Source organism: Fringilla coelebs (assembly GCF_963513975.1).
Source record: "Fringilla coelebs genome assembly, chromosome: 2".
NCBI lineage: Eukaryota > Metazoa > Chordata > Aves > Passeriformes > Fringillidae > Fringilla > Fringilla coelebs.
Genome location: NC_140029.1, coordinates 62,073,691 through 62,100,188, shown reverse-complemented (window position 1 = coordinate 62,100,188; position 26,498 = coordinate 62,073,691). Strand labels below are relative to the sequence as shown.

General features: G+C 40.0%; 1 protein-coding gene across 1 annotated transcript in view; it reads left to right on the top strand.

Annotated features, from left to right (window-relative positions):
• ZC3H13 (zinc finger CCCH-type containing 13) overlaps window positions 1–20,210 on the top strand; it is a gene marked incomplete at its 5' end in the record, with an annotated part of 46,271 nt that extends 26,061 nt beyond the window's left edge. Inside the window, 11 exons of the mRNA XM_084201007.1 lie at window positions 1,022–1,332; window positions 2,761–3,225; window positions 4,207–4,389; window positions 7,488–8,031; window positions 8,736–8,839; window positions 9,306–10,328; window positions 11,315–11,824; window positions 14,787–14,942; window positions 15,551–15,751; window positions 18,743–18,906; window positions 19,488–20,210. Coding sequence (XP_084057133.1) covers window positions 1,022–1,332; window positions 2,761–3,225; window positions 4,207–4,389; window positions 7,488–8,031; window positions 8,736–8,839; window positions 9,306–10,328; window positions 11,315–11,824; window positions 14,787–14,942; window positions 15,551–15,751; window positions 18,743–18,906; window positions 19,488–19,658 — 3,832 coding nt within the window. The 3' untranslated portion in view covers window positions 19,659–20,210. The remainder of the gene's footprint in view (window positions 1–1,021; window positions 1,333–2,760; window positions 3,226–4,206; window positions 4,390–7,487; window positions 8,032–8,735; window positions 8,840–9,305; window positions 10,329–11,314; window positions 11,825–14,786; window positions 14,943–15,550; window positions 15,752–18,742; window positions 18,907–19,487) is intronic.
• Between the last annotated feature and the right edge of the window lie 6,288 nt (window positions 20,211–26,498).

Genomic DNA, 26,498 nt, shown 5'->3' with positions numbered 1-26,498 from the left:
CTGCTTTGGAAGTTTTACTACTAATTCCAGATTATCTGTTTAATTTGCATGTGAATTGTCATCTTAGAGGGATGCAGGCTACTTGTTTCCTCAGAAACAGTGAGATTTTTGAAGATATGTTGTCCAGGTGTGGCTTTTTAGCTCCCACTCTTCTCCTTGTCATCTCTGGAGTTTTGTGAAGTAGAAGGGATTTGGAGTTAAGGACAGTATATATTTCATGAGAAAAGATACTTGCAAGTTACTTTGGTGCTGACGAGGGAAAAATACCCCACTACTGAGCCTAAAGACTTGAAGTGTGTTTTTGTCCATGTTAGTCATATTATGAGGAAATTTTTTATTGTTGTGTAAATTATCTTTAGTTGGTAACAGAATTTTGAAGATCTGAAATATTTTGTGTACATTTTCTTATTCTATCAGTTGTGAGTTTTCCAAGTTTGTGTAAATATTCACGTTGGCTAACATTTTAAGTAGGTATGCATATGGTTTTTCTGGATCTAAGAATGGTTTAAAGATCAATCCTTACAATAAAGGAAGTGTTTAAGGAGTATTTAGAAGTGTGTAAGGAGGAGACACTGTTGCTTTGTAAAAAAATTTAATGCTGTTGTAACCAAAAAGTCTTAGCTACAACTCGTAAAAATTATCTGTAATTTTATTACAAACTCCAAAAACAATTTTATATTGAATAAAATAATGGTTCTTGTTTGGGAATGGGAAAGAAGATAATGATTTTTTTTTTCTGACTCTCCCTTCCCTTCCCCTACATTCTGGTAGCTATGTAATATAATTTGGATTGGAGAAATTTTTCCTGGGCATTAAATAAATAATAATAATTTAAAGATAAGCGTATTTTGAAAACATATACTTGCTACCCTGGAGGGAAGCCAAGTTTGATGTTTTATAGAAACAGCATGTATTTTCAGCAGAGGATGGAGAATACAAAAATTACCGCTTTTTTGTATGGTATGTCAAGAACCTTTCAAGTTAAATTATTACACATGCCTGTTTTAACTCTTCCTTGCAGGTCTGCTTCTCCATCAGGTCAGCATCATTCTCCCATATCCTCCAGACATCACTCCTCGTCCTCACAGTCAGGCTCCTCTGTTCAAAGACATTCTCCTTCCCCACACCGCAAAAGGACTCCTTCTCCATCCTATCAAAGGACAGCTTCCCCGCCTGCAAGGCGGTCATCTTCCCCCTATCCCCCACACTCTTCCTCTCCACCTCAGAGGAAGCGAAGTCCTTCAAGACACCGATCTCCTGCTAGAGACAAGGGAAGACACGATCGTGATCGGACTTCACAGTCTCACGACAGGCGCCACGAAAGGCGGGACGGTATGAATGAAGATAGCACTTCAGAATCGTTTTTATTTGTTTGCAAATTGCATTTTGAAACTTGATTTTCAAGTGGTGGCATTGTGTGCACCTATCCCAGTGGCTAGGGGTTGAAGAAAATACTGGCTGTATTTTACTCTGCCTGTGCTGGTGGTGCTGTTTGCACGTACTGTGTAATAACATACTCCAGGCAGAACTGCTTATGTAGGCTCAACTGATTGTAAAGGTGCTTGTAGGTATCTGTGTAGGTGTTTCTTGTGTAATGCAGTAGTGGTGTCAGTAGGAAAGTGATTTTCACGGCAGGCTACACTTAAGTAACTATTACTCTTTTCTGTGAGGTGCCCAAATCCAGTCCCCACTGATTGCTTTCTGTTGTCTTTGTAATTGACATTGTGAGATGTCTGCAAAGAAAAAGTCATTTCCTCTATTTGAGTAAAATGTGATGAGCACATATGCTGTTTGCCTCGAGAGACAGATTACAAAGAGTATGTATGTCAGCTGTATTTTAGACTGGCTTAAACTTATCTTCTTATTGCAGTAATATTATAAATGTGTTGTAGAAAAAGCCCAAAACAAAACAGACCCCCAAACTCAAACTAACAGATTTCAGCAGGGCACTGGGGCCTTACAAGTAGTCTAAATATAGCACAAATGTTTTGGAAGTGTCTCTGTGTGTGTGTATAGAAAATAAGAAGAATCCCTGATCGGAGGAGTGTGGTATTCGCATGCCCTCTGAACAGAGAGAAACTGTGAGACAAACAGAGAAGAAGGAAAACACAGTTTTTGTCTCTCTTGCTGTGTCTGTGTTGTGCTAAAGTAGAATGCAATATGGAGATTGTTTACCCAAAGTGAGGATGTTTTGTTCCCTTGACCTATCAGGGCCAAGCAGTGTGTGTGTGTGGGACTGTCACGGGACAGTCATGAGAGAATCAGAGATGAGTGCGGTTCTGTGCAGTTGTGAGCAAGAGTGAGTGCATGGCAGATTCTGTTTAGATACAATGTCCATAGTACTGTATCATAAAGTAATTCATTAGCCTTCTGATGATGGAGTCAATTGCATCATTCTCTGTCCCTCACCAACGTCAGAGTCATCTTTGATTTACAATAGAGGAGTAATGATCCTACCTTAAAATTTTTGAAGTGCTCTTGCTCTTTAGTATGTTTGACATTTATTTTTATTTTCTTACTGTTTTTTGAATGGGTAAATATCTGTAGAGATTCATATTCAGAATAAGATTGTTAAAACTTACTAAATGTATAGATGGATAACCCAGCATGATCTTGTCCTATTTATGTATTAATTTTGATTTGGTAAAGGTATTTTGATTTTAGTGTTATTTGTGTGCTAAATATGCTTGCTCAGATTTAACCAGGTATATAACATTCCAGGTATATAACATTCTTTCTCTTTTCCCTCTTGTTTTACAGAAACAAGAGGGAAAAGAGAAAAAGAAAGAGAAACAAGAGATGATCGTGACTATGACCAAGAGCAGAGTACCTCCAGGGACCATAGGGATGACAGAGAGTCTCGTGATGGAAGAGATCGGAGGGACACAAGAGACACCAGAGATCGGCGGGAGCCGCGGGAATCCAGAGATACTCGAGATTCCAGAGACACGCGGGATTATAGCAGGGACACCAAGGACAGTCGTGACCAGAGAGACTCACGCTCCACGCGCGACTCCCATGACTACAGAGACAGAGAGAGTCGAGATGCCCATAAAAAGGATGACCAGTATCAGGATGACTTGCGCAGCTATGGAAGATCCCATGGCAGAGAGGAGAGCTCTCGTGCTGAAACAAGGAATGACTCCAGAAGTGACTCCAGAAATGAGAGCAGAAGTGATAGAATTGGCAGAAGTCGAGGCAGAGGTCCAGAATTATCTGACAAAGGTATTGTGTAATTTAAAAAATTCATGTGTCCCTATCCTTGAAGATTGAGCATTTGCATTCATACTGCCTTGTTTGATATTTGATATGCAAGTACTGCCAAATAGTTCATGCTTTTAAAGCTGTGTTCAATTCTGTTGTCATTAAATTAGAACTGTTATTGGAATTTATAGCACTTCTGTCTTCTCCATTCATTAAAGTGGCGTAACATTGGTATTCTGCCATCCCATTTAAAAACAAAGCCTAACTCTTACATCACTCTATTTAATGTTTCTGCAACCCTTGGTTTTCCTATTGGCTACAAACACAAGAGGCTGATGTGTAGTGGAAAATTCATAGGGGGTAGTGCATCTCAAAGCACTGGGCAGCAGGTTTCTTATGCTCTTTCAAAAACAACTGCATAGCGTGTGATGCCTGGAAACCATTTCTCATGCAGACTCACCTCTCCCTGCCTCACCACCCTGCCTCATCTGATTTCCAAAAAAGTGTCGCTTTATTCTTTAAAATGGTTTCTGAAGTCTGATGCATTAATAATAATAATTATAAAAAACAACAAATTTTAATAATCTATAATTTATTTTGCTTTTTCAGGCTTGTTGTAACATTTTCATTAGGGAAATTATGTAGTTTTTACAGGGAGAATGATCTCTGCTTTCTCTGCCTATTCTTGCTGCACTATTAGCTAACAGCCTATTCAGAACAATTGTGAACTGGCTTTTGGACTGATACTTCTAGTCAGGAGACCTCATACTATGACAGGGTATGAGGATTCATAAAGTCTTGATTTTGCAGTTTGCAGATAATAACTTTTAAGCAGTTAAATGAAATTTGAATTATTGGTTAAGTAGAGTTTGATGTTACAATCTTCAGCCCATGAACAGCTAATTCAAATTTATTAGATGTTAATACATCAGTTGGTATAAAATATCAGTGGATTTCCTCACCTGTGGAAGCTCATGTTTTGTGTTGCTCCATCTCCATTAGGAAGTCGGGGGACTAGAGGATCCCAGGCTGATGGTCACAGCAGTAGTGGAAACTACCACGACAGCTGGGAATCGAGGAGCAGCTACGCTGATCGGGATCGCTATGACAGTCGGGATCAAGCAAGGGACTCCTCCTTTGAAAGAAGACATGGTGAACGAGATAGGCGTGACAACAGAGAAAGAGGTATTTTAATGCCTGGTTTTACTCATACATCTGTAGTCAAATGTGCAAGTATGAATGTGTGTGTTTCCCTCCTTTTTCTACATTGTTCTGCCCCCACACTGACTCATAAATAGCTCATCTGACACCACACACTGATACTACTCCTATTCTTGATATAACTTCTGTTGAAAGATCATTCATTGGTATAGTATGCACGAATTCTGTCCCCTTTTCTCCCACCCTATGGCTAAGTTTTGGCATCTTCTGTGTTTATTCATCCGAGTAGTTTTTAAACAAACTAAACTTCAAGGGATTTCATTGTACAACTTCATTGTAAAATGTTTTTGCCTCCTCCTCCACTTCATGGTACGTAAGCATGTCAAGCTTAGAGTCATGATTGCGTTTTGTTACTGATTCTGTTTGCCTATATAGAAACATTATGCTTTTGTTCTGTAAATTGCTTGAGTGTGTTTTGGGGAAGGCCTAAACTAGACTGGCAGTTATGGACTACTTACTACCAAAGTAAGTGACAGTCTCAATTTATGCTTAATTCAAATATTTATTGTCTGGGGAGTTTAATAGTGATGAGTGCTTTGCTGTTGTCAATAATTAGTAACTAAGTATTGATACAGATACCAGTGATCAGGAAAACAGCATGCAAGACTTATTTTGACATAGTATGCAAGATGTCAGACTTCTGTACCAGAAAGTGCACTCTGTTGGTTTAAAGGAGCTTCGTACCCGCTTACACTCTGGAATATATTTGTATTGCTCACCAATTAAGAGAACAGGAAGAGTCAGGGAAATGAAAACAGCATGAAAATTGAAAAAGGAGCTGTGAAGACTAAACATAAAATTACAGTGCGTTATTTTCTGTCTTGAGTTTTGATTTACAGGTGACAGATACATTCTAGCTGCTGTGTAATTTCAGTTTTTCAAAGAGCTATTTTGTATGCGACTTCAAAAGATACTTTTTTAGCCTATTGAAACAGATCTGTTGTTGCTTGTTCTTGTGAAAAGCTCTGCTTCAGATTCTCTCTCATCTTCAAGGCAGGATTTCAACTGACATAAACTCCAGGCTTCCTTTTTCATGTCTGCTGAAAAATCCTGAAGACTGAACGTGTCCTGGGGGTTGACTTTTGCAATCTGGCTTTCATCTTTTTCACCTCCCCAGCCCAAATAAATCCTACAGATATATACAATATAATTCTGTGCCCTTCACATCCTAGCAAATTCTTAATTTATTAAGAAAAACAACAAACATCCACCCCCAAAAAAACCAAAACAAAATACCAAGCCAACAGAAAAAACTTTGGAAATAAAAGCATGCAATGACAACAAAATAAATTTGTAGGGGGGAAGTTGCTTTGAATTGATTGTGTTTCCCTTTGGGGGGGGAAAATATACAGCATAAATTCAAAATTCATTGTCTTCTTCTTTAAAAACTTAGATCACTTTTTGTAATGATTAGTCCTCAGAGTTACAATTCAAGACAGCTTCCCTAATTAGACTGCAGTTTTAGTATCTGTCATTCTGACAAAAATTGAGATATGACCTGATTGTGTGATATGCAAGGAGTATGATTTTAAAATGCAAGCTTGCAAATTTCAGCTGTCTTTATTCAACTAAGGCAAATATGCGAGTGTTCCAAACAACCACTGGAACAGTACTTCAAAAAATGAAGTCACATAAGAAGTGCTGACTATCTGCATTTAATTGTGTAATACACTTGCAGTGTTTGATTCACATAAGACTTTCATGTGGATGTTTTGTCACCAAAACTGACATAACAAATAGGAGTTACAGAACTTCTTTATCAAATCTAATACTTGGTATGCAGAGTAAATCATATTACAGTGCTGTAGGCCCCATCAAAAGAATGTGAAACCTGTTCACAGAACCGATTGAGTGGATTGATGGTTTACCTTTTTTAAAAGGCAGAAATGTCACTCAGCTTTGCTTTTAATTTTACGTGGTAACAGGGGAGCACTAAATCATTGTTAATTCACTCAGGGATGAAAATTGATTAAACTGATGGAAATGCACGTTTTATTGATTTAGTTCTGCCCAAACTGTGCCTGCTCACGCCTAGTGGACATTGTCTCAATTTACAGCGAAGTGCACTCAGCCTCTGAGTAATGGACTGAGAAATACCAATCTCTGTTCATGCCATTTTTTCCCTCTTTTGTGTAGTGTTTTTATATATGTGTTGTAGGAAAATAGTTTTATTGATTTGTTGTGGCTCAAATACTACTAACATGGGCATAGATATTGCTATGAAGTAGTAGAAACTTATAGAAATACTCAAAAATATCCAAAATATAATGAAGAATACGTAGATAAGTCTGTGGAAAGTAAATACAATTGGACAAATCAGATTTCACTGTCCTTCTGGATCAGTCATTTTCTACATGTTTAGTTTTCCCTCTGACTGTAATCCACTGTCTGAACAACAGCAAACTCAGATTCTAAACTGTAAGACTCTGCAATGAACACAAATGAAAACTTCTGCCAGCTCTGCTTCCCCTATCTCATCTTTGCATCTCCCTGTCTTGTAGATTTGGTTGTGCGTTTCTGTGCAGGGATCTCATCTGTGATGAGACAAGCCAGTATTTCTAATTTTGCAGAAACTTTTACTCTGTGTTGTAAATAGTATGAGTCTTTGTAAAGTACTTGACTCCTAATAGATTTAGGAAGTAAAATCTTTGTACAGAAGTCTTAACATTTCTTATGCATGCCATTCCCAGCTTTTTTAAGATCTTATATCAGATTTGGAATCATTGGGTAATGCTATAGTAAGAGCTGCATTGTGAGGCATACATTTGTCTTTTGAAGCCATTCAGAAGAACCTGGTAGAAAAGTAAAGATTTTTTTTGGCAACTTTCAGTTAAGTAAGCAAAGCCCACTTTTTAAATATTGAAAAATTCTTTCAAAATTAGTTCTGTTTTTTTGTCTTCCTTCCTCCCCAAAGGGAATATTCAAGTTTCTGCAGGGAGTTGCTTTTCATTTAATGCAAACAAGATCTAGATTGTCAAGACAAAGGCTCTTTTTTTATTAGTGCAGTAGAAGCTGTATATATCCATTTAGCACTTGGTAACCAAACCTGCTTCTGTTCGCAGATCAGAGAGCAAGCTCACCGGTACGGCACCAAGGACGGAGTGATGATCTCGAGCGGGATGAGAGGAGAGAGGAACGAAGGGTGGATCGGTCTGATGACAGGAGAGATGAAAGGGCCCGGGAGAGAGAGCGGGAAAGAGAGAGGGACCGAGAGAGAGAAAGAGAAAGAGACCGGGAAAGAGAGAGGGAGAAAGAAAGAGAGTTGGAACGAGATCGTGCTCGGGAACGGGAGAGGGACAGAGAGCGGGACAAAGACAGGGACCGTGAGCGGGACCGAGACAGAGACCACGACAGGGAAAGGGAACGAGAGAGGGAGAGGGAGAAGGAGCGGGAGCGAGAGCGGGAGGAACGAGAAAGGGAGCGAGAACGAGAGAGAGATCGAGAGCGGGAGCGCGAAAGGGAGAGAGGTCGAGACAGAGACAAAGAAAGAGACCGCCAGAGAGACTGGGATGACAAAGAAAAAGGAAGGGAAGACCGCAGGGATAAGAGAGAAGATATTCGAGAAGAAAGAGGCTCAAGAGATGTCCACGAGGAAAGAAAATCCAAGTGAGTGGATCTAAATGCTACTTCAGTCAAAGAAAAAAAAAGTCAGTCTTTTACTGCCCAGTTTGGTAAGGTAGTAGACAGGGGAGTATCTTAAGGAAGAAGACAACCTGATTATGCATAGGGTTGGTCTGGGGCTGTCTCCCCTGCATCTCTGTGGTACATGCTGGTAGCCCCCAAGTTGGTACTATGCTAGTGAAGTTATTCCAGTGTTTTGTTAGTGCTGAATCATGGAACTGGTCATGAACTAAGAGTTGAGACTGACAATGTAATTTTCCCTTTTAGGTATGCTTGCATTGTCTTGCCTTTAATAATACAATCAGTAATGGAAACGTAGTAGAAAACTGTGGTACGCTATGAAGTCTGAAATTCAGATAGCAGCCATCTAGGTCAGGGTTTGTGACTTTGTTAATTAAATTTCTTTGGAACATGCATTACCCTTTGCACTACCAAATTTCCAACACCAGAAGGTGTTGAACACAGTTGAACACGTTGAACACAACACCAGGGAAGGCGTGAAAAATATCCCCAGTGTTGTGTTGTGCTTCCTTTAAGTTCCATTCCTTGGAATGGCAAGTTAGAAAACTACAGAACTTCATGACATCTTTAAATGTCTTCTGTATGAGGTGCTTAGACTTCAGGGAATTGTATTGATGATAAACTCAAAGCATCGTAAAGAAATTTGATGGTCCATGTTCCTTTTGCAGGAAGCGTCACAGAAATGAAAGCAGTCCAAGTCCCCGTCAATCACCCAAACGCCGCCGTGATCATTCTCCTGATAGTGATGCCTACAACAGTGGAGATGATAAAAGTAAGTGGGAGTGGGCTCTCTGCAGCTGGACACAGGTTATCCTCTGTAGAAAATAACTTGCAATTTTAAACAGAAAAAGCATGGGGAAGGTTTTGTAACTGTTCTCCTTATTTTTCTGAGCACTACAATTTTTCTTCATCTTTATTTGTAACTTATCTTCATTTTGTTACTATGTGTTATGTCTGCCAGGTGATAGTGACTTCCATATCTTCTGTGTAAGGTGCATGTTTACGAAATTGGAAATTGTCTTTTGCTGCTGCATCAGTAGAAAAACCTGAGAAATCTGACTGAAGTAATGAGTTATGTGTTTTAATGGACATTTTTTTTGGGATGCAGAAGACAGCAAATGCTCACATGTTCTTCCCACACAATAAAGGCTATGAAAAAATGTTCTTCTTAGAACAGGATATTCTTTTTCTCATTTCCCTGTCATTTAGAAAAGAACGTTCTTTTTCTCATTTTGCAGATGAAAAGCACAGACTCCTGAGCCAGGTTGTGCGGCCACAGGAATCCCGGTCACTGAGCCCCTCTCACGTCACGGAGGAGCGGCAGAGCCGCTGGAAAGAAGAAGAGCGAAAATCGGACAGAAAGGAAAGTTCCCGGCGCTATGAAGAACCAGAGTTTAAAGAGAGGGTTTCTTCAGCAGATAAGCAAAGAGAGCAGCCAGATGCTTCAGAAGGTTCCCGGTCCAGGGTTCAGGAAAATCTTGGACACCGTCCTTCTGAAGAAAGAGATGCTTCTGATAGAATGCATGATGACAGCAAGAAGAAATCTAAGATACAGAAAAAGGCCACAAAGAAGAAGAAAGATGATGACAGTGGGGTGGAAAGGTACACTAATGAACCAGCAACTGAGGAAAGCCAGGTCTTTTCCCCTAAGAAAGGTCAAAAAAGGAAAAATGTGGAGAAAAAGAGGAAGAGATCCAAGGGTGATTCTGAAGTTTCTGATGAAGAAATTGTTCCACATCATAAAAAGAAAAAAGGCCCAAGAACCCCTCCTGTGACTAAAGAAGAATTGGTTGAAGCACCACCTGAGAAAGCAGTGGCAGAAGCCCCCACAAAAAGAGAAGATACAACATTTAGTGACTGGTCAGATGAAGATGTTCCTGAACGTGGTGACATTGTTGTTCCGGAAAGAACCACTGAGGATTCCCATAGAAAAAGTCACAGGACAAGGGTAGAAAAGGTGGAAGCCCCTCATGTTACTATAGAGGATGGACCACACCGTAAGCCTGTGGACCAGAAGCGCAGCAGCAGCCTCGGTAGCAATCGGAGCCATGCCTCCAGCAGGCTCAGATCCCCCTCCAATGAGTCAGCGCATCGCAGTGGAGATGATCAGACTGCACGGAAGAGGATCCTCCACAGTAGCTCTAGGGACAGGGATAGGGATAGGGACAGGGAGAGGGAGAAGAAAAGCCTAGAAATCACTGAAAGGAAGTCCCGAATTGATCAGCTGAAACGAGGGGAACCCAGTCGCAGCACATCTTCAGGTAACAAGATATATTTTAGTGAGACTGACCTATCATGCTGTGAACAAGTCCCAAATTGTTCTTCATGGCTCTAATTAGTGTGATAGGTGTGCATTTCATTGTAAAACTAGAATGAATTAAGATTTCTGCTAGTGTTAATATATTTGGAAACTGTTTCTCAGTGGGCAGCATTACCATTTTGTTTACACCAAAACATTCAGTTGGATTTGGTGCATGCTGTCTGGGAAATAAATTAAATTGTAGGACAGAAAAACCTCATAGAGAAAATGCTTGTGCTAACAGAACATTGGTGTAGTTTTTATCATCTAAATAATGTTCTTAAATTCGTTATTAGTGTTAATTTTGGTATGGAAATTCCTGAAATTATGCAAAATGAGGTAAATTTTTTATGGTTCCTGTTAGGCATAGTTTTAATGAACATGGAAATTATCTTCATTGCAAATCAAAATAGTCACTTTTTTTATGTATGTAGTTGCCGTGAAAAAAAACCATAGATAAAATATTTTTAAACTGAAAGAGTATCAATACAAAAATATCTTCTTCTGAAACCATTTTGGCTCTCTTTCTCCTCATGGTTACGTGCCTGAAATTATTTTTCTGAATTCGTCATTTGTTAACTACGGCAGTCCTAGATTTTAGAAGACATGTTACAAAAATTTTGAATTTTGAGTTGATTCTTTTTTCTGGTTTTTTCCCCCCCATGCCTAAATTCCTGAGTTAAGATTGTATACCTTCAGTTGGTTTCTCTCATAGTAGAAAGTAGCCACTAAAATTCTTTTTTGGAAGTGGCAAAAGTTACCTCGTGTTTTTAAGTAAGGTTAAATGTTCTTAAGCAATGTGAAAGCATTAATAATTTAAAGATTATGCTTTTGAGAATCATATTTTCATTGCTGAATCTTTAAAATGCTTTGATCTAGTAAAATGGTATTACATTTATGTGTCATAGTCATGCTTATATATATATATATATATAATTTTTTATGCAGATCGTCAAGATTCAAGAAGCCACAGCTCAAGAAGAAGTTCCCCTGAGTCAGATCGTCAGGTTCATTCCAGATCCGGGTCCTTTGATAGCAGGGAAAGGCTTCAGGAGCGAGATCGACATGAACATGATCGAGAACGAGAGAGAGACAGGAGAGAGGGGAGACAGAGGGACTGGGACCGAGATGTGGACAAGGACTGGCCAAGGAGCCGGGAGCGAGAGAGACTCAGGGAGCGAGAGAGGGATAGGGAGAAAAGACGGGAGCTGGAGAGGGACAGAGACCGACAGCTGCCTGATCCTGCTGAAAGGGAGAGAGAGAGAACTCTTGACATCTCCTCTCAAAAGGAATCAACAAAGCACAGTGAAACAAAACTGGACAGAGATCACGAAAAGGAGTTTGATGGTGTTTGCAGGGACTCAGCGGCTTCAGAGAAGGAAAAAACGGACAAAGATTTAGGACCTTTACAAGGCTTTGAAGATGGAAATGAGGCCGAAAAGGTAGAGAGTCTAGAAGGTGAGCTGTTCTGGGAAAGAACCTGGACTAACAAGTGTTTTATTCTTTCTCTTTTAGCATAGTGCTAAATAGAATAATTTTCTACTGAAAAGCTTATTGGCTTCAGCTTCTCTGCTGTGGAAGCTGACAATGAGAGAAATCTGATGAGCACCTTTCTTACTGTTAATCATGTTAGTGCTGTTTCTCACTTTCTAGAGAAGTCTTGAGGCAAAGAAGCATAAGTCATCTGAGATAATTTCACCAAACTGCAGTGTTTCTGAATACGCAGTTTACTAAAAGATAACACCAAAATTTAATTGCCTTGTTATATCATTTTAAGATTTATTTCTTATTTTGGGAGTGACAGGTAATGAGTGAAAAAACAAAGAATGTGGACTTGGAACTATTTCTTGGGGTTTTTTTCTGCCAGAGCCCAATTATTATGGAACTGTTTGTCTGATTAGTAGGGGAAACATATGTATGGTTTGGCACAGTAGTCAAAAAATAGCTTTCCTGAGGTAATCTTATAGGTCTTTCCAGATCTAACCTTATCTGAGGTGATCTCAGTAATATCAGCTGAAAATGCAGCTTCATTTTCCTGGCCCTAATGATACTGGGGTAAGTGGGCTTAGAAAGGGGTGAACACTGACAAATATCTAACAGTTTGTCACGTAGATTAGAAGCTTGAGCTTTGCAAGAATAGGGAGCTAGGAAGTGCTTTTACATGAACAACATAAAAGAAAGAGTCTAAATCCAGAGTAACTGGCATATGTTATGGTTATGCTCATTGTGTTTGCCATTCTTAGTAAGAATTATCTGTTCTGTTCATTGTTAATTTGGGCAGTGAAATCAAATGATGTCTCAAGAGCATGGTGAGGAATATTTAGTGCTTAGGTCTTGTACCTGATTACTCACAAAGTGGTCTTTAGAGTTGAGAGATCCTGTTGGGAAAGTTTCATTTAAGGAGATTATCCGTGGAGTGGAAGCACTTGACAAAGACAGTATTTGAAATGAGCCTGGAAAAGCCTGATTTTGCTACAATAGGCAAAATTAACTATTTTTAAACTAGAGGAAAAGCATGGTGTGATAAATCTGAGAGTACCATGTAACTTGAGAAAAGAGGCAATGAAAGGCCATTCTTGGGGTACATGGCCTGTTTCCAAGAGGGCACCTGTAACCATATAGGCTGTGCATGTTAAATGTGTTCTCAGGTCTAGCCTTTCAATTTTGATGTGTATTCTTTTGTGTGTTTTCAAAGGTTGTGTTCTAAATTCTGTGCAGGTTATAATCTGTAGGATATTATGGTATATTTAGGATTTCTTACTTTTTTTAGAAAAATATATTTTGTAAAGTATTAGATGGCATTCCATTTTATTAAAACATATTGTGTATAGCATGGTTATGATTTTCTAAGGTTTAGTATACTTCATTATCTTCATTATTTTGTAACTCCTCTTTGCATTGCTCCATTCAGCTGATGAGTGTGTTGAGTTTTTAATGCAGAATTAATATAAAAGTACACTTCCACATAAGTGGTGAAAGATAGTCTAGAAATTATCAAACTTTTACTTGAAATTCAAAATATAAAATAATTCTTAAAAATTACATATTGAGAACCATTAATTGTATTATTTTAAATTTCTTAATATAGTAAATTTTTAATGGGTCCAGGCATGTAGTGCTGGTGAACTAGTGTATCTGGTACATCAGTGTGGATGCAGCAGATGGATCTTACAGGCAGTGAATATTTGAAGTTATAAGACACAAAATGAAATCTAGTGTGGATCACATTATTCTCCTTTCTAAAAAGGAAAAACTTGTTAGAAAATTTGTTAGATGGGCTGATGTTAGGAAGGTATGTGGTATTTACTTGGGCAAATTACTGTTGTATATTGTCTTAACAAAATATGTCAGGATATTACTAAATTATCTTATTGTTTTGAACCTAATGTGTTTGCTTTAGGAGTGGGCTTAATGACTTCTGAGATGCTATATGCTTCCTCCAAAGCATTGCCAGATGGTCTGAGTAGTTTGTTTATGCTCTACTGGTTTGTCTTTTACTTGCTTTTTCCTTGCTGATTTTTAGGTTAGTTGAGGTGACTACTTTTTCTTCCCCACAAAGGCAAGCCAAAAAAACCCCCCAAAGAACAGGTGGGGAACTTCAAATGGAAGCAGTTTCACTCTGGCTAAGGGAGCTGGAAGGTATGAGAATAGTCATCCACAGAGGAGGATCCCTGTAAATTCTGTCCAGTTTGTGTGGCAGAACTCATTGTTAGTACCCATGGTGGAGAACCGTAATAAAGCCTGAGTTTGGAGCAATGGAATTTTTAAGTGCTTGAGTCAGATCTTTCAGTCTTGGAGGTGCGAGGATGTCCCTTTTGTGAACTGCAAAATTCAGTGTTTGAGTGTCTTGTGTTTACAGGTCCTAAGGAATATGTTTCCATATACAGCACAGGTATTTGTGTGTGCAGATAGTATGTGGATGGAAAGGAGGATAACAACTACAAGAAGTTTGGCATGGTTTTCTAAAAACTCTTCTTGTGTCTGCTACAAAGAGTCTAAAATTCTGTACATAATTGTTTCATTCAGGATACATGTTACCTTTTGTATTTTGGAGTTTTGTTACTTATTTTAGGACCTTTGAACTGAATCCTGATTTTAGATTAATGTGCTAAGCTATTAACTACATGTCAGATATCAGATAATCAACATGTATGTTGTGAAAATGGCCTTCTCTGAGCAGTTTGACTAATAGTACACCAAAAAATTGACCAGTGTATGTAAAATTCAAACTGCCACAATGTGTATAGGAGGTAAAACTTCACTGTTTCTCTGGGTTAATACCAGTTTTTATGTTGAATATACTTGTTCCTAAAAGCTAACAGTTTAGTTTACTAAGCCTTTTTGTTTTCAGGCAGTGTACAGCATATTTTGAAAACAAAAATGATTGCTTTAAAGCTACAGTATGTATCTGTCTCTGTAGGAGGAGAGGATGAAACAAAGACTAATGATGTGCAGTCCCTGGGGTCTGGTGCTGGAGAATACGAGCCTATCAGTGATGATGAACTGGATGAAATTCTGGCAGGTGATGCTGAAAAGCGTGAGGATCAACAGGAGGATGAGAAGATGCCTGGTAAAAGTATATCAATCCCCTTTTGTGATTATTTGAGTATAAAGATTAGATCCGTGTGCATATAATGCTGTTGTGATGTTGACAGTATTTCTGAATTAGGAGTACAGTCTGTGAGCAGATTTTTCCTGTGCTTGAATGCTTTCCAAGTGCATTGGGAAGAATGGAATTGCCTAATTGTCCTAAATTCAGCTGGGTAATCTGGGCTCTGTGAACTAGCTTTCTGAGCATTTAATTTGAATCCATCTTAGCATGTTTAGTTGTACTGTGACTTTTCTTAACACATAAGTAATATCTCCAAACCTGCTGGCTAAGCAGGATCTGAGCAACCTTTCACAAAGGGATTGCAATAAAAAGAAAGCAGAATATTAGGCATGGGTTGGGTTTTTTTAATTCATATAGCTTTTTATTTTTATTTCTTTTTGTATTTCTGCCATTTTCCACATATCCAAGTGAGTTTTAACATTCTTACATGAAAAGTCCAAGAGGTCTGCAGAGCAATGTTCATCTAATATATATTGCTTTCAGGAGACAGCCATGTGCACAGCATGTGAAATTAATCAGCTGTAGTAAGGGTTGGTGATGTGATAACTCATTCTCTGTCAATGTTTTTGCAGATCCAGTGGATGTTATAGATGTAGACTGGTCCAGTCTTATGCCAAAGCAGCCAAAAGAACCACGTGAGCCTGGGGCTGCTCTCCTAAAATTCACTCCAGGTGCTGTTATGTTGAGAGTTGGCATTTCCAAGCGATTGGCAGGACCAGAGCTCTTCACCAAAATAAAAGAGACGTGCCAGAGAGTGTTAGAAAAACCTAAAGGTAACTTCTGCAGGGATTAAACTGGTTTTTTTGTGTAGTGAAAGAGTCCTTATGAAATGTGCATTAGTTCATTATTTTAGGTTTCAAAGACCATAGAAAGTGTATAATTAGTATTGTGTGAAAATTTCAGAAATGTGATACAGCAGCATATTAGTCAGATTAGTGCTTTGATTCCAGCAGTGGTGAGGAGGTCTAGACTAATAAACAAAACAAAACTGCTTTTATCTTGGTGGAGTATTCTTTTTGTGAGACCATTCATGCTTTCCTAGCCTAAAGTGTACTAGCAGTTTCTTAGAGAGCTAAATATCTTTTCCAGTGAACTGTATTATTACATAGTAGTAGTATTTCAAGAAAGAAATAAGATTTATTATTTTCATAATAAGGATCCTTTCTAGAATTCATTGATAGGGGTTTTGGATCAGAATGAAGGCACTAAGTTAAATATGCACATTATACCTCTACTAAAAGTGGGAAATAAAATAATTTACAGGTTTGGAATTGGAACAAAGTGTATGTCATAAGACATGCATGACAAATGGCATAGGCATCAATTGTACTAGTGCTGTTTATTACAGTTCTGAGTGTTAGCTGGGCTTTTCCATGAGAAGGATTACTAATTTTTCTCTTTCACATCTCAGGAACCAGTTGAGCTGCTTGCCACAACTTGCATGGCAGAATGGTTCTTTTGGGACTATGAAACATTTGCTTTCTATGCAAATTATTGCAGGATCTAAATGTTAGAAAATTGTGGCTTATAAATAATAGTATTTGTGGAGCTCATGTTTTTTTACTTGGTAAATTCCAGTTCTTAATTTGGAACAACGCCTTTCACTTTACATTATTTTTATGCAGTTGTCTTGTTCTGAGAGCCTCACAGTCTCAGATAAGTGGGGGGGGGGGGAAATCCAAAACTTTTAGCTGTGCTAATCTCCATCAATGTCACTGTTTGCTTGACCCATTTAAATTATTTAACTGTATGAATTGTGAGCTGTTACACCTGCTCCTACTTTTTTTTTTTTGAGTTAAATAAAATACTGAGTCTTCCTGAGCATGCAAACTGGTAAAGTCAAGGTATGAATTGTGTCTCTCTCCCTGTAAGCTTTAATTTTGTTTCAACAGTTCTCACGAGAGATTCCTTGCAACAGCAATTGCAGTGCAGGATCACTCCACCTGGCTGTTTAAAATGATACCTGAACTAATCTCAGCAATCTTTGCATGCTTCCCTAGAAATAAAGTCCTTAGCAATGATAGGAGGCTCTCCAGCACTGCCTTTGGACTGTCTTAAGTATACTTCGGTTCAGCAGAATCTGAGGATGGGGGAATTGAAGTGCCTCTCTTGATTTCCCTTTGGTGTGTGTGTGCAGTCTCTTACACATCAGAGTTCCTACGCTGCCAGTAGGCTTTCAAGTGTATGCACTTCCTCTGCAATCTGCCAGGTGAATGTTCTCTGTATAGAGATTACACAGCCACAGCACATATAGTCTAAAGAAAGGCACAAATACAGTGCCCTGAAAACTAAATGAATCTGAGCTAGGTGTGCTCAGTTTGTGTAACAGTGAAAATGTAGCATTTTCACTCTGGACTTCATGGTTGTATAATTTTTCTGCCTATCTTATTCTTAAGGTTGGTGTTCCCATCTTTGGTCTTGTTGAGCAACAAATTGAAATATTTCTGGCAATACTATTAAATGCAGAAAGTAGGGAAATGACACTTTATTTCAGGGTATGCTTTTTAAATTATTTTTTCTTTGGAACCAAAAATCTGTAGGATGTGATGTGATGGTATTGAGAATTTTAGCTGACTTGCCCTCTATTATAAGCAATTGTTCCTCTAAGGATATGGACATGCTTACTTGCCAGATATGCTCAGCAAGCATCTGGCATCTGAGAAGACTCTGCAAGCTGTCCATGTTGCCCTTGAAGTGGCCTTTTTGTGTCTCGTCACTTATTTCCATTTTTTGATTGTCCATTGAGGTTGCCTATGACTTCAGTGCAGTTCTCTTTAACCTGCCCTTCATTTCATGTAACTTTCTTGTTTCTTTTCACCTTGTTTAAAAACTACTGAGTTTCATCCATGTTCTGAGTGGTTTAAAACAATGCATCTTTGTCCTCTTCTGTGTTCATACTGCAAAACTGCTGAAGCAGTCTCTGCTGAACACCCAGCTTTACTATATAGAGGCAGCTGAATTGGACTCAGCCACATACCTTTCCAGCTTTTTGTCTCTTACATGATAATCATCCTATCTACTGTAAAATGGCTATAAATCAATGAGCTCTGGTCCCGCCCTGTGTGCTCTTTTTGTCTTTGCATTTCATAGAAACAGACCTGTTGCAGAGCAAGATTCACCTCAGGATCCATCTTTTCTAAAAGTGTTCTTTCTGCACATTGTTTCTTCTGGTAAATGTGTTGAAGGACTGGTCCTGTCACCTTGAGTTCTGTTAAATGCTTTAGTGAGCCTGTAGGAAGGGGTAGTCCACTGGCAGCTGCTGACTTGTTCTCCAGGTTCGTCTACCACAAATGAAAAAATTATTCTAGATAGTTGTATTTCACTTCTGCATAGCCATACAAAAACAGTGTTGACACTAGCACAGTTACCTGATGTCTTGCAAAGAAGTGAAACTTGGGCTACTTTATGATTAATGCAAGTGGTAAGCAAATATCTTTTGTCCGTCACATGTCTGACCATAAATCATACCCCGTCTTCTGTCCAAAGCTGTCACTTGATTTTTAGGCTTCCCAGTGATTGCTATCTCAATATTGCTTTCCAGTGCTGAAACTAAATACACGGGTATCCATCCTTCCCTTTCAATGGTGCAGGACTTATTCATGTTATTTTATAAACTGAAATACTCTTTTTTTTTTTCTCCAAACTTTGATATTGTTTAGAAGACAGAAATGCAAATAGTAAAACATTAAAAAAATTCATATGACTGTATGGTGCTGTTCAAAATACCATGTATATATTAATCTGCAAATCTCAATTCTTTCTAGATGCAGAAAACCTTTTTGAGCATGAACTGGGAGCACTGAACATGGCTGCACTTCGACGAAAAGAGGAGAGAGCAGGGCTTCTCAGCAATCTGGGTCCTTGCTGCAAAGCACTGTGCTTCCGCAGGGACTCTGCAATTCGCAAGCAGCTCATGAAGAATGAAAAGGCAAGTGGTCTGCTGACAGTGCTGGGTCAAAGTGTGGGAGCACAGATGCCCCTAAGCAGAGCTTTTCTCTGGGAGATAATTTTTGTGTTTGTTGTTCTGCAGGAGATCTGGTCCTTTAAATAATAAACTGACTTTTATTTAGAGAGGTTGCAAGGTATTTCTTTTTTATGTAAAATGAGAGATTTATTTAAATTTGAGACTAGAGCTAATGCCTGTTTCTTATCATTTTGGTGTTTAAATTCTGGAGATATATTTTCTATATTTAGAGAATACATAATAAAAATAATTAGGTTAAATATTATTTCAAAGGTAACTGTTGAATGACTTTCTGGCTTAAGATTCCATGTGCTTTTATAAGAATTGTAAGAATCCAAGTTGAAATTAAAACTTCTGCAGTGGGTTTTATGATTTTGTATGCTAGTAGAAAAATCATTAATTCTCCAAGTCTTTTCTAGTGGTACTATTAGTATGATTAAACCTGTAATTACTGAGAGTACTTGAGGTTAATTTCTCAGCTTGCATGTTAAAAGACATTGTTTTCAGTTCTTCCTTTTTTTAAATTCCATTTCCAATTTCAACAGGGTGCAACAAAACAAACTTACACAAATTCTGCAGCAATGGACAGCGACTTGTTACGGTTGAGTCTACGGTTATTCAAACGAAAGACTGTGTGCCAGGTTCCCGGGCAGGAAAAGACAGAGGACAGCAAAATTCCACAGCCAACTCTCCAGCAGGAAGTGTGTGTGACTTGAGGAAATGGCTGCAGTGGCACTTCCTTGATTTTGAGTTGATTTCTCACTACCAGTGTTGGTGTTGCTGTTTAGAACTGGTGGTTGTAAAGTGGTTCTAGAAGATGAAAGGAAATATTCCATTTGTACACAGTTAAGGGTATTGGTTTTAGATGTGAATAGGAGTGAAAAATTAGGACTTCCGTGTGGAGGTCTCTGCAATTTTTGTAATATTGAACCTTACACTGTAACATAAACCTGTTTTATGGTGCATCAAGTGTAATAATGTGAAGATGTCTGGGTTTAGCAGTTTATAACATCAAATGATATTAAACTGAGGAAAACTGTCGGTGTATCTTTTTCCTTATTATGAATGGGTATTTCCACTACCACCTTGGTCCCTCAGTACACTTCTGAAATTTGTTAAATAGCTGTGAGTCTGTTTGCCTTCTTTTTTCCAAATCCCTTTCTTATAGTAGCCTCTAGTGTGGATTTGGATCAAACTCTAGCTCTTTTCCATCTTTAACGTAGGTTTCCTTTAATGTAAAGGAAATTTCCTTTAATTCCTTTTGGACACAAAAACTTAGTCCCGTCAGTTAAAGCTCTCTTTTTTGTTGATTAAAGTTAAAAATAAACCAAACAAAAACAACAACAAAAAACCACCAAAACTCAAATTATTTATGACCAGCTTCAGGTGTCTATACTTATGAGACTAACTGCATTTTGGAGATGCTGCCTGCTTTCAGAAGGACTGACGGGTGCATTTTGAAAAACACCGGAAGAGAAGCGCAGTCATTGGTCACAGCCAGCAAGACTTTGTGTGGAAACCTGCTTTCCAAACCTGATTTCCTATTGCAACAAGGTAACCTACCTGCTCGGTCAGGGAAAGCCAGTTGATGTAATCTTCTTGGATTTCAGTAAAGTTTTTGGTATTGTCTCTCAAATATCCCTCTGGACAAAAGGGATATCCAGGACACAGCTGGATAAGCACATCGTGCAGTAGGTGAGCAACTGCCTCATGGGTCAGGTACACTGGGTTATAGTGAATGGGGTGACATCAGAGTAGGAACCTGTCACTGGTGGGGTTCCACAGGGCTCCATCTTCAGCCCTGTGCTCTTGGTCATCTTCATTAAGGGCTAAGTAAGCTTCCCAGTGAAACTAAGTTGGGAGGAACTCTTGATTCCCTGGAAGGCAGAGGGTCCCTGAAGAGAGACCTCAATAAATTAGAGATGGGCAATCACCGCCCATATGAAGTTCAACAAGGGCAAGTGCCAGATTCTGCACCTGGCAGAATAGGACAGCCCTGGATGTATGGACAGACTGGGGAATGAGAGGTTGGAAAGGAGCCCCATAGAAAGGGTCCTGGGGGCCCTGGTTGATGGCAGGTCAGCAGTGCCCTGGCAGCCAGGAGGACCATCCCTGTCCTGGGGTGCATCAGGCGCAGCATCACCAGCCAGGCCAGGGAGGGATTGTCCTGCTCTGCTCTGAGCTGGGGCTGCCCCACCTTGAGTGCTGGGGGCAGGTCTGGGTGCCACAATATAAACAAGACATTCAGCTATTTTAAAGAGTGTCTGAAATGAGGACAGTGAGGATAGTGAAGGGCCCTGAGGGGATGCCATAGGAGGAGCAGTTGAGGTAATTTGGTCCATTCAGCCTGGAGGAGAGTGGAGACCTCATTGTGGTCTTCAACATCCTCTCAAGGGGAAGAGGAGGGGCAGGCACTGATCTCTGGTGACCAGTGACAGGACCAGAGGAAACAGCTTGAAGCTCAGATGGGAGGTTCAGGTTGGATATCAGGAAAATGTTATTCGCCCAGAGGGTGGTTGGGCACTGGAACAGGCTCTCCAGGCAAGTGGTCAGAACACTAGGTCTGACAAAGTTCAAGAAACATTTGGACAAGGCTTTCAGGCATGTGGTGTGATTCCATAGCTATACCTTGATACTGGATTGATTGTTCTCACACAGGTTGAAAATGAGGTTTGAACCACTAAATTTTTTGACAAGTTTATATCAGTTTCTTATCCTTGTTCTCTGCTTGGAACCAGCACGCTGTGGTGGGATGTTGAGTGTGCTAACAGCAGGTCTGTCTCACATCTGTTGTGATTGCTGACAGTTGTATTGGCTTCAGGCAGAGGCCTAACTATGAACAGCAGTGCAATTCAAATACAGAGATTTCTTACTACGATGCTTTCTGTAACACCTAGTACCTAAATGTTCTTCCACTACATTTAAAGAATTGTTGAAGAAGACATGAGGAAGTTTCTAGTTCTGTTTTTAGTTCTATTTTTCTAAGTGCCCACACAGGAGTGTATAGTATTCATATCAAGTATAAAAAATGTGAGAAAGCTCTGCCTTCTTTTTTTTTTAATTCTTACTAAATTATGTGACTCAGGCAAAACTTCATTTTATGTCTTTCACTTGCTGGACATTTTTAGCTTGCTAGCTATTATTTGTGATGTCATTGATGATTTTATATACACTTATAAAAAATAACGTGTCTTAAATACTGTAGTACCTGAACAAGAGATAACAAACCAATTCTATTCAGCATTTAAATGTGCTCTCACCTGTTTTATGGCTACAGTAATGCTGCCTTTAAGCTGAAAGTATCAGATCATTGCTACCAATTATGTTAAAGCCTATTTTAACCTCTGTCTCTAAAAGACATAAAAATATTTGATAGCTAGAAACAGCCTTATCTAAGACCACAGTACACAAAATAGATCAATGGTGTGGCATTTAATTATACTGTGCTTTAAACCATCTTCCTGTAAAACAGTCAAGGTGTATATATGCACTTAGTTTGGAGAAAAATATTTCACATTACCCTAGAAAATGCAAAATAAAGTAGGTCTGATGGGCTACTATGAGTTTCTCCTGAAGTGATAGTGTCCTGTCAAAGCCAGTGCTGAGCTGTACCATCATTTGCTGGGATTGTACAAAGAACAGTGCTGAAATTGCCTCTTACACACCTTCACTTTTATTCAATTTGCAGCACTTATGACTGCAAAAGTATGTTACAGTACTGGGAGAAAACATATGTGTTCCTGTGGCAAGCACTAAGATTTTTTTCAAGCATTTCCCTTCACCTGGCAGGGATTACTATACAGGTAGAGCCAGTAAGTGTGAAGGTCCTGTGTATGAGTATTTTGGTCTCCATCATTTTAACTAAAAGTAATGTTTAGTTTGCAGGGAATATAAGTTTAAAACTATCAGGTGGTTTTACAATAGCTTTAAGAAAAGGAGAATTGCCCACATCCCAATTTCAGGAAAAGGCATGAAACTTGTCTGAGTTGCAGACCTTGCTTTAGGACCTCCCATCTTTGGACCCTCCACACTTCCCTGCGTTGATCATCATTTCTGTGATGGGTCTTCTTGCATCTTTTTCTCACTCCCCATTTCTCTCCTAGCTTAATTTTGTGTGGAAAAAGAATGGGTGGAAGAATTTTACATTTTACATTTCACATTTTGCAAGGCTTCAGGAGGATACACAAGAGCCTGTAATGTATCCAGCAGCGGGGCTAAATACATGCCTTGGGTGCCACTTTGTGCTCTGGCTTCAAGTCTGAAAACATGGAGAAGCATCTCTCCCTACTCAGTTTCTCCTTTGAAGCTGTGGCAACGACTTTAAAGCAGTCCCTGAACCAGATTAGAGACGTCTGCCCTCTCTGCTGCTAAGCCCATGCTGTGCCTAGTTGGATGATAAATTAGTTTGAAGCATCCCTGAGGTGCCACTGGCACGTGGCGCTGCGGAGCAACGAGCTGTGCCTGTGCTGGTGGATGAACCCGGCTTTTGTCCCAGTGAAATGCTGGGCCCAGCTCCTGCAGCCAGAGCAGATTCAAAGGCAGAGCAGATTTTTAGAGCCTCGAGACACAAATGGGACCATGACCTGTATCTTGGGGTAGTGTCACATTCATTATCCCAAACAGTACTTTAGGGCTATTGCTGCTTCAGCTAGTGGAGGGAGATAGGGATTTTGACAGTGGGCCATCTGCACAGTGTACTCAAAAGGCAGAGTTTAAACAATTTTGCTAGATTAAGGCTTTTATTTGAATTGCCTTGACACAGTTGTATTCTCCTTTTCCTGCTGTAGAGATGCCCTTCAGCAGGGACCAGTCTGGCTGGAGCTGGACACAGCCTGTGTGTTCAATTCCAAAATTTGCTACCAGCTAAAAGAGTTCAGCAACCTCTTGTTTTCCAGTAGCAAAGTCTATTTTTCAAAGGGTCCTTTTACAAAGCAGCTGTTTTTATTGTGTAAGTCTTTGTTTTAATGCCAGCTGGAGGCCCAAAGTTATAGAACCAAATGCTTGGTCTCGCTGCACACATTGTAAAGTGAGTAAGGGATTGTTGCAGTGTGGTGTCCAAGATGTTTTTGGATGCAATTTGGATTTGGATGCAATTGAGGGTGGAAAATGAATTGTTAAAATAATAATTAAAAGCTCTAAGCAAAGCTCTAAACTCCAAAGTAAAGCAGTGTGGCCAAACATCAAGACGTGAGGAGTTTCTTCAACAACTAGCCTCCAGAAAATTTGAAAATTTGTCCCATCAAACTCCATAAAGGAGACCAATCATGTGGGAGAGACAAGTACTAAAACAAATGCCCAGAGTTTTATGGAAGAAGACTGGTTTTTGTACTGAACAGCCAGTGTTATTGCCTCTCCCCTATCAGCAGGGATCAATTGATGAAAGGGAGAAGATAAACATCTTCTGGGAAAGCTTAATTTCTTAATATCAGCTTTCACTGCTTGCTTTCTTTCATTAGTGATGAAGTTGAGGTATTAGCTATAAAGATTGAACTGTCAGAATACAAGTTAGTACAAACTGCTGAGGTGCAGAGCAATGTGCTGCCAGATTTTAAGTATATGTTCACGTGTAAAAGGGCTTTCTCATTGACTTAATAATTCAATTCATTGTTTGGCTATTCTATGAGTAGGAGGAGTGCCTGGGGCATTGCCTGGAAAGTACTTGAGGAAGGGAGTAACAGAAATGGGGCACAATTTGAGTAGCACAGGTTGTAGTTTTCAGTCCAGGAGTGTGGCTTCACACTCCTAAAAGCTGGGGTCTCGCTCATCAGAATGAAGGAGGCAGAAGGACCTAGGTGTGCTCAGTGAGTACATAAAGCACTGGTGAAATAGCTCTGGAAATAGGCTGTGTGGCTGTAACAGGGTTCCAGATGGGTGTTTCCAGCAGGGAGAGGAGTGGTTTTACTGCTCTCTGTAGTACCTGCAGATTCTCACCTGGTCTGGCCTGGTCTGCTTCCCTGTGCTTTCAGAAGCTGGATTCAGCCTACAGACTCAAAGAGCCCCGAACATGAGGAGAAACACAGAATATGAATTCTGTCTTCTGATAGAATGAGAAACAGGGAGAAACAACTGAAGGTCAGAAAAAGAGCAGTGGGGGCCTATGCTGCTGATCCATACTTTTAAGATGGCTACTGAGATCTGAATAGGTGCACACAAGGTTTACCTTCTCTCGGAGTTGCAGAGGTGCTTTGTGCCAGCACGAAGCATACAGTTGGCTCTTATTCATCGTGCCTGCATCTGTGCCTTGCGTGCTCACAGAAAATGTGCTAGCAAGAGGTTTCAGAGGGCTTCTGAAATGTCTCGCACAAGGTTAGCAGGAAAAAATTAAGATGTAGTGAGTGAGGAATAAAGAAATGACATGAATTAAAAATTAACAAGGAAACAGAAGGAAAAATAGAGGATTAACTGATCATGTCTCATCACAAACAGCTCACAGTGGGTGACCTCCCTGTACTTTCATGATTTGGGAAGGAGCTGACTGAGAAGCAAGATGAGAAAATGTGCAAATCACAATTACAACTGGAGGGAAACCCAAGGAGATGTGTTTGCTGCCATGTGGCTCATTCATTTAGTTAATTTCAAGTCCTTCTGCCAGTCAGCATCAAGATGTCCAAAAGTGACTTTATTTGGTTTGCTTGACATGGGTTCAGTCACAGGGGTCTTTAGGGATGGATTCAGTGAGAAGCTGCCAGGAGCTTCCCCCATATCTGGCAGATCCAATGCCAGCTGGCTCCGGGACAGACTCCCACTGGCCAAGGTTGAGCCCAGCAGTGACAGTGGTGGTGCCTCTGGGATAGCAGAGTTAGGAAGGGGAAGGAAAAAGCCTGTACCATTGGAGATGGAGAGAGGAGTGAGAATACATGAGGGAAACAGCCTTGCAGACACCGAGGTCAGTGGAGAAGGAAGGGCAGGAGGTGCCCCAGGCATCAGAGCCGAGATTCCCTTGCAGCCCCTGGTGCAGACCATGGGAAGACAGCTGAGCCCCTGCAGCCCATGGGTGTCCTTGGAAGCAGAGATCCACCTGCAGCATGTGGAAGAGCCCACACTAGAGCCAAGGGATGCCCAAAGGAGGCTGTGATCCTGTGGGAAGTCCACGCTGAACAGCTTCCTGGCAACACCTGCGGTCCTGTGCAGAGAGGAGCCCACACTGGAACAGGCTTGCTTGCTTGCAGGACTTGCGACCCTGTGGGGACCCACCCTGGAGCAGTTCTTGAAGAACTGCAGTCCATGGGAAGTTATCAGATTGAAATTAACAGAGGACTGTCTTCCAGAGGAGGACCTCACACTGGAGCAGGGGAAGAGTGCAAGTCCTTCTGAGAAAGAGGAGGAAGCAGGAGCAGAGACAACAACCGATGAACTGACCACTGCCCCCATTCTTTATTCATTGGTGCCACTGAGGTGGGGGAGATAGAGAATTCAAGAGTAAAGTTAAGCCCAGCAAGAAGGGAAGAACGAGGGATGGTGTTCTAAGACTTGGGGTTTATTTCTCATTGCTCTACTCTGATAGTAAGTTAAATAAAATTTCCGCAGCTTGAGTCAGTTTTCCCCTTGAGAGTAAC